Source organism: Aegilops tauschii, chromosome 6 (assembly GCF_002575655.3).
Source record: "Aegilops tauschii subsp. strangulata cultivar AL8/78 chromosome 6, Aet v6.0, whole genome shotgun sequence".
Lineage (NCBI taxonomy): Eukaryota > Viridiplantae > Streptophyta > Magnoliopsida > Poales > Poaceae > Aegilops > Aegilops tauschii.
The window spans coordinates 118,150,113-118,158,189 of record NC_053040.3 but is presented as its reverse complement, the minus strand read 5'-3'; the positions used below and the strand labels follow the sequence as shown (position 1 = coordinate 118,158,189).

The 8,077-nt window shown below is 43.3% G+C and overlaps 1 protein-coding gene across 1 annotated transcript; it reads right to left on the bottom strand.

Annotated features, from left to right (window-relative positions):
* Positions 1–669: 669 nt before the first annotated feature.
* Positions 670–4,893, bottom strand: LOC120966898 (uncharacterized). The gene is made up of 4 exons (XM_073501809.1): positions 4,794–4,893; positions 1,105–1,286; positions 940–999; positions 670–795 (listed from the first exon to the last, which is right to left on the bottom strand). Exons 1-4 carry the CDS (start codon positions 4,891–4,893, stop codon positions 670–672), a joined length of 468 nt encoding a protein of 155 aa, XP_073357910.1.
* Between the last annotated feature and the right edge of the window lie 3,184 nt (positions 4,894–8,077).

Genomic DNA, 8,077 nt, shown 5'->3' with positions numbered 1-8,077 from the left:
CGTGAAATATTATACTCTCTACGGCTGTGTGTGTAGTACTTATGTTGCAGATCCGGACACGATCGTTGCGTCCGAAGACTATCCTGGAGTATTCGGAAAGAGGAACCCGCCTTGCAATGCCGAAGACAATCTGCGCGCCAGACACCTCGTCATTGAAGCCTGGTTCAGGGGCTACTGAGGGAGTCCTGGACTAAGGGGTCCTCGGGCGTCCGACCTGTTATACATGGGCCAGACTGATGGGCTGTGAAGATACAAAGACCGAAGACCCTACCCGTGTCCGGATGGGACTCTCCTTGGCGTGGAAGGCAAGCCTGGCGGCTAAATATGAAGATTCCTTTCTCTGTAACCGACCTTGTGTAACCGTAGATCCCTCCGGTGTCTATATAAACCGGAGGGTTTAGTCCGTAGAGACGACATATATACAGTCATAGTCATACATGCTAGACTTCTAGGGTTTTAGCCATTACGATCTCGTGGTAGATCAACTCTTGTAATACTCATATTCATCAAGATCAATCAAGCAGGAAGTAGGGTATTACCTCCATAGAGAGGGCCCGAACCTGGGTAAACATTGCCCGTCTCCTATTAGCATCGACCTTAGACGCACAGTTCGGGACCCCCTACCCGAGATCCGCGGGTTTTGACACCGACAGCGGCACCACGAAGGGGTCACACTGGGCGGCTGTACGGTAGGGGACAGGGTGCAGCGTTGATCTTCTTCTTCCACGACAGCCGCACCTCAAAGCTCAGGCTCCCCGCCGGGCCCAGGGACACCCCATTCTCTATCCTCTTCCCCTACGGAATAAGATGGGTAAAGAGTTTCAGTTACAGGAAAGTGTCTATTAGTCAGGTAAGTAGCTACTGGACCGCTGAATCATCGTTGCTCATTTGTTCGTCCAGAATCTGATGCCATGGCTGCAATGTGACATAGGTGCTCACCGTGGCGTCGAATCGCTGGACGGCGGTCATAGGGAAGTATCTCCCTTTCTCAAGCTTACCCTGCGAGACATTCAGTTCAGACAAATCAATTGATTAATTAACAACCAAATGCAAATTGCAAGTCTAAAGCTTAAAATTCAGGTGTGTGTTTGTTGGCTTGGTTACCTGAGCAGTGAAGATGAACATCCACGTCCCGCCGGGGGACTCGGTCATGCCGAGCGCCTCGAAGAAGGCCGAGGTGTCGAGCTTGGCCTTCTTGATCTTGGCCAGCGCGGTCAGCAGCAACACCTCTGGGGCCGGCACCTTCCTCTGCTGGTGCAGGGTTTCGTGGCTGCCGTGTGAATCCCCTGTATATTCTCATTGCTTAATTTGTATTGGTTATTCCAGTCACACATAGCTAATTTTTACTTTTCATACGTGCTGAAGGTTGATTTGTGCATGAAATGCTTTATGAATCTGAGCAGTCTGGCTCTTTATCAAGGAATTTCACGCAATCGTCTGATATTTTGACAGCTATTGGTGCGGGTACAGAATGGGGACCAGTTCTCCCTTTGGACATTTTTATGATGTTGTTTGGTAGCAAGTTTTGATGTTTCTTGATCAGAGAGAACAAACATCTCTCCATGCAAGCTGAAGCTTTTATTCTCACATTCTTTATGCTGAAATTGATGGGCTATCTTCCATTTGCTAGACAGATGTTTCTTGCTTCATTTTCATTTGAATGTGGTGATGAAGAGTTGAATCTGGAAGAAGCCGCATCTGAAAAGTTGCTCCCCGTCGCTGCTTTATGAGCCGCCTCATCCAGCGAGGACGCTGCTACCGCCGCTGCTTCTGAAGACACAGGAGCCGCCTCATCCGGTGAAGACTCGCCGCTGTTCCATAGTGAGTCCGCCGCCACCTCTTTTGTTTCCGCACTAAAACGTAGGTTTTTGCCAGCGCCTAAATTTTCTCCGCTGCTTATCATGTTTATTTTAGCTGTCCTTCCTCTGCAGAATTGAGTGCATGTTTTTTTTGTAGTAGTATAGCCTTTGAAAACATTATATTTCCTACCTGCACATTACTTGAAACATAGTTAAGTTGTGTATATTTACCAGATTTTCTGCTTACATGCAATTGTCCTTAACTCTGGTTACATTTCTCTATGGTCGCAAAATTCAAGAAGTTGTATATATACATACTTTGGTCACAGTATGATCATCAAATCGAATACAATATGAGTATATGACACTTCCTGCTAATTAAATATCTTCAGCTATAAATCTGGTTATGTACTTCTCTTTGTGTAATTAAGTTCGGATTACTAGATCTTATGCAAATGGCTTTTTATTTAAGCAAATGTTGATTTTAATCTGTTGAAATATAGATGGTCTTTGCAAATCCAACGAAGGGGTGGGAATATCTACAACATGAAGTTTCTCCTGCTGATAGGGTGTTCTTCTTCACGTTTGTGGCATGATCATGGTCTTCTGCTATCAGTGGCAACGATTCTTCTGCTGTTGTAAGTGATGTCTTAAGTGCTGTGTTGTTACGTATTAGAGATAAAAGATTACGTGTGTATGAAGAAAAATACTTGGGAGTAAGGCTGCATTTGACCTTAGTTCTGAAAAAATTAATTTTTATTTGTTTGCTAGGCTGTGTGTCGTAACATCACTACATGCTATAGTGTATTTTTCCTTTAAAATCCACATTATGCAATTTGGCTTTATAAGAGGTGTCACTTTATTATTACTGCATATGCAAATAAAGGAAAGAGGAGGGCAAAAATAGTAAGTCAAGCAACTGACGTTTGTTCCATAGCGAAGAATGGGAGTTTGTTCTATTGTGTTCATCAGTGTACAGATGAATTGAGACCGAAGGAATGATATAAATTTGCTTGAGGTTATGAATTATTTTTTGTTCTTCCATGCATCTTACTAGAATTTTCTTATTCTTGCAATTCTTCATGTTTTCCCATACCTTCTGCTTTATAGAAGTTGCTACATCAAATTAAGTAAGTATATCCTCCTTTGCTGTCCAAGTTTGTTTTATTCTTTTTGTTCATCCGAAATCTGTATGGAGTTGAGACTGAGAGAGTGACATAGATTTGCTTGAGGTTTTAAATTATTTTCCGCTATCGAGTTTGCATGCTATACTGTATCATTAATAACTATTTTCTGTTGTGTGAGTTTACAAAGTCTTAAGTGCATCCAACGATCAGTTTTATTTGATTTGAATTAACAAGGTGGGATGTACATTATTTATAATCATTATAAATATTATGTTGTCAATGCCTTGATTTGAACATTGCAATTTTTGTTACCCCGTTGCAACGCACATGCTCTTTTACTAATAAATCCTACAAGATGAACTATTTTTCAGAGGCGAAATAAAAACTTTATAAAAAACATTTTTTTGAAAACTCCAAATAAATCCAAATTTGAATTCAAACTTTTGGCATTATTTTCTTCTGACATTTTTGGAGTGTCATTTTAGCCCCTCTCATACTTTTGAACAAGTATTTGTCAGGGATTTTTTTGAAATGAATTTCAAATGCCAATTTGAATTCAAAGTCAAATAAAATTCAAACGCCTCTAAAATTTCCAAATGCCACTCAATTTCACACAATCAGTCACACAACAATCAAACAAACAATCATAAATATTTATTTAATATAACATTCCAAAATTTAGAATTTTGGGATGTTGCACCTTTCTCCCATGAGAGGGAAAGGCAGGAGGGGCTAGCCCTCCCCCCTTTCCTTCCCTTAAGGCCTGCTGTCCAAAGAAGGGGCGTACTAGAGGCTGGTCCGTTCCCCCTTTGGCCCATTAGGCCCATATCTTTGTTGGGGGTGCCCGAAACTCCTTTCCAGTGACCTGATAAGTACCCGGTATCCTCCGAAACACTTCCGGTGTCCGAATACCATCATTCTATATATCAATCTTTACATCTCGACCATTTCGAGACTCCTCGTCATGTACGTGATCTCATCCGGGACTCCGAACAACATTCGGTCACCAAATCACATAACTCATATAATAATATATCATCATCGAACGTTAAGCGTGCGGACCCTACGGGTTCGAGAACTATGTAGACATGACCGAGACACCTCTTAGGTCAATGACCAATAGCGGAAACTGGATGCCCATTTCGACTCCTACATATTCTATGAAGATCTTTAACAGTCGAACCGTTATGACATCATACGTAATTCCCTTTATCCATCGGTATGTTACTTGCCCGAGATTCGATCGTCGATATCTTCATACCTAGTTCAATCTCGTTACTGGCAAGTCTCTTTACTCGTTCTGTAATACACCACCTTGTGACTAACTCCTTAGTCGTTTGCTTGCAAGCTTATGATGTGTATTACCGAGAGGGCCCAGAGATACCTCTCCGATACTCGGAGTGACAAATCCTAATCTCAATCTATGCCAACTCAACAAACACCTTCGGAGATACATGTAGTGCATCTTTATAATCACCCATTTATGTTGTGACGTTTGATAGCACACAAGGCATTCTCCGGTATCTGGGAGTTGCATAATCTCATAGTCGAAGGAATATGTATTTGACATGAAGAAAGCAATAGCAATAAAACTGAACGATTAATATGCTAAGCTAACGGATGGGTCTTGTCCATCACATCATTCTCCTAATGATGTGATCCCGTTATCAAATGACAACACATGTCCATGGTTAGGAAACCTTAACCATCTTTGATCAACGAGCTAGTCAAGTAGAGGCTCACTATGGACACGGTGTTTGTCTATGTATTCACACATGTATTTAGGTTTCCAATCAATACAATTCTAGCATGAATAATAAACCTTTATCATGAATAAGGAAATATAAAATAAGAACTTTATTATTGCCTCTAGGGCATATTTCCTTTAGCTCCCCCATGGGAGCACCTTCACGTGAGGAGGCGGGGGAGGCCATGACCAAAACCACGTCTCCGATATTGCTCACCATCGTCATAATTGCTACTGAAGCCACCGTGCGCGTCCAGTCGTTGGAAGCACCAAAGGGATCAAAGTCTTCAAGACGGCGACCTAAAGAGGGGAATGACGTTGAAGACAACGCCACCGCCCGACCCTGCAGCGGGATCTGGGCTTTCACCCGAAAGACTTGATCCGGGAGTAGAGGCTGTGAAGATTCCCGACGACGCCTCCAAGGAGGATAGCGACGCCCAAGGGCCCCGTCGCCGCCGGCCGGCATCACCGGTCAGGCTTTCGCCCGATGCAGCCACTCCCACGCAGCAGGCCGAGATCGGCTCGTACCTCCATTGGACCATGCACTCCCCACACAGTGAGCACGCCATCGCTGTGCAGGGCCACCAGCTAGCCTCCCCATGACGGGCTTGTAGGGACCAGATCGGGTCCTGCACCCTGCATCCAACCGCGGTCGGAGCCTCCCTGCCCGTCCGCAACCTCACGCAGCGCCTCAACAACGCGAGCCCGACACGCTCGCCGGATCCGCAGCTGCCCACTGCATTCCAGGCCACCAGCTCGTCGGATCTGCCACACCGGCACCAAGGGCGCCGCTGCAGCAGCGAGCCACCCCGCCCCCGCGCATCCCCGTGCATCCCATCCGCCACGCACACCGGCAACTACGCCAGATCCGCGCAGCCCCACGCCGCCTCCATGTGCCCGCACAGGATCCGTGCAGCCTCCACGCGCCCGCGCCAGATCCGCGTGCGTCCCCTCATGCCCGCGCCAGATCCGCGTATGTCTCCTGGCACCCACACCTATAGCGAGTGATACGTCTCCGTGGTATCTATAATTTTTGATTGTTCCATGCTGATGTCTGCTAGAACTACATCGGTATTTCCCCAAAGAGGAAGGGATGATGCAGCACAGCAACGGTAGGTATTTTCCTCAGTGATGAGACCAACGTTATCGAACCAGTAGGAGAACCACGCAACACTACGTGAACGGCACCTGCACACAAATAACAAACACTCGCAACCCGACATGTTAAAGGGGTTGTCAACCCCTTTCGGGTAACAGCGCCAGAAATTGGCAAAAGGACGGGACAAAGTTGGAATAGATTGGATAAATAGATCGCAAATAAAATAAAGTGCGGTGAGGTATTTTGTATTTTTGGTTTAATAGATCTGAAAATAAAAGCAAATAAAAATAGATCGCGAAGGCAAATATAATAAAGAAGAGACAGGGCGCCGTAGATTTCACTAGTCGCTTCTCTCAAGAAAAAATAGCAAACGGTGGGTAAACGAAATAATGTTGTGCAATTGATAGAACTTCAAATAATCATGACGATATCCAGGCGATGATCATTATATAGGCATCACGTCCAAGATTAGTAGACCGACCCTGCCTGTATCTAGTACTATTACTCCACACATCGACCGCTATCCAACATGCATCTAGTGTATTTAGTTCATGGAAACGGAGTAATGCAATAAGAACGATGACATGATGTAGACAAGATCTATTCATGTAGGAATAGCCCCCATCTTGTTATTCTTAATAGCAACGATACATACGTGTTGGTTCCCCTTCAGTCACTGGGATCAAGCACCGTAAGTTCGAACCCATCACAAAGCACCTCTTCCCATTGCAAGATAAATAGATCAAGTTGGCCAAACAAAACCCAAGTATCGGAGGATAAGTACGAGGCTATAAGAAATCCTGCATATAAGAGACCAAAAGAAGACTCAAATAACTTTCATGGATAAAAAGATAGATGTGATCATAAACTCAAGGTTCATCAGATCCCAACTAACACACCGCAAAAAGAGTTACATCATATGGATCTCCAAGAGACCATTGTATTGAGAATCAAAAGAGAGAGAAGAAGCCATCTTGCTACTAACTACGGACCCGTAGGTCTACAAAGAGCTACTCACGCATCATCGGAGAGGCACCAATGGACATGATGAACCCCTCCGTGATGATGTCTAGATTGGATCTGGTGGTTCTGGAACTTGCGGCGGCTGGAATTGATTTTAATCGACTCCCCTAGGGTTTCTTGAATATTGGGGTATTTATAGAGCAAAGAGGCGCGCCCTGGTGGGTTGTGCTCCCCTCGGAGCATCCCCTAGGTTCTTCTTCGGCCCACTGGATGTCTTCTGGTCCAAAAAATCCACAAAAAGTTTCGCTACGTTTGGACTCCGTTTGATATTGATTTCCTGCGATGTAAAAAACATGCAAAAAACAGCAACTGACACTTGGCACTATGTCAATAGGTTAGTACCAAAAAATGATATAAAATGATTGTAAAACATCCAAGAATGATAATATAACAGCATGGAACAATCAAAAATTATAGATACATTGGAGACGTATCAGCATCCCCAAGCTTAATTCCTGCTCGTCCTCGAGTAGGTAAATGATAAAAACAGAATTTTTGATGTGGAATGCTGCCTAACGTGTTCATCACATATTCTTTTCTTTGTAGCATGGACATTTGGACTCTTATATGGTTCAAAGAAATAGTCTCGTTTTGACATGATAATTTCAATACTCAAGCATATCAACAAGCAACCATGTCTTTCAAAATATCAACGCTAAAATAATTTATCCCTAGCCCATTATGCTCAATCTGTCAAAAATAGAACAGTCTGTAGCAATCTGAAAACTTTGAATACTTCTGTAACTCGAAAAATTCTGAAAAATTAGGACAACGTGAGAAATTTGTATATCATCTTGTGTAAAAAATTCAGAATAATTCGTCAATTCTGTGATTTTTGAAAATTGTTTTTTTGGACGCAAAAGTTTCTGTTTTCCAACAATATCAAAGCAACTATCACTCAACATAATCCTAAAGGCTTTACTTGGCACAAACACTAATTAAAACACAAAAAAATACAAACATAACAGTAGCATAATTGTGCAAGCACTCAAGAACAGAAAGAAAAAGACAAAAATAAATTTTATTCATTGGGTTGCCTCCCAACTAGCGCTATCGTTTTACACCCCTAGCTTGGCATAAAGCAAGGACCTAAGTGTTGTCATCTTTGTTTCTACTCCCTCCGTTCCTAAATGTAAGTCTTTTTAGAGATTTCACTACAAACTACATACGGATGTATATAGACATATTTTAGAGTGTAGATTCACTCATTTTACTCCGTATGTAGTCCATAGTGGAAGCTCTAAAAAGACTTACATTTAGGAACAGATGGAGTAGATCCATA

What these genes read in the sequence shown, in the direction of transcription:
- LOC120966898 (XM_073501809.1), bottom strand. Translation starts at nt 4,893, where the DNA reads ATGGTGAGCAATATCGGAGACGTGGTTTTGGTCATGGCCTCCCCCGCC. An exon ending in AAAGGAAATATGCCCTAGAG is followed by an intron (nt 1,287 to 4,793) that starts GCAATAATAAAG and finishes GAGAATATACAG; the next exon opens with GGGATTCACACGGCAGCCAC. An exon ending in TGTTCATCTTCACTGCTCAG is followed by an intron (nt 1,000 to 1,104) that starts GTAACCAAGCCA and finishes AATGTCTCGCAG; the next exon opens with GGTAAGCTTGAGAAAGGGAG.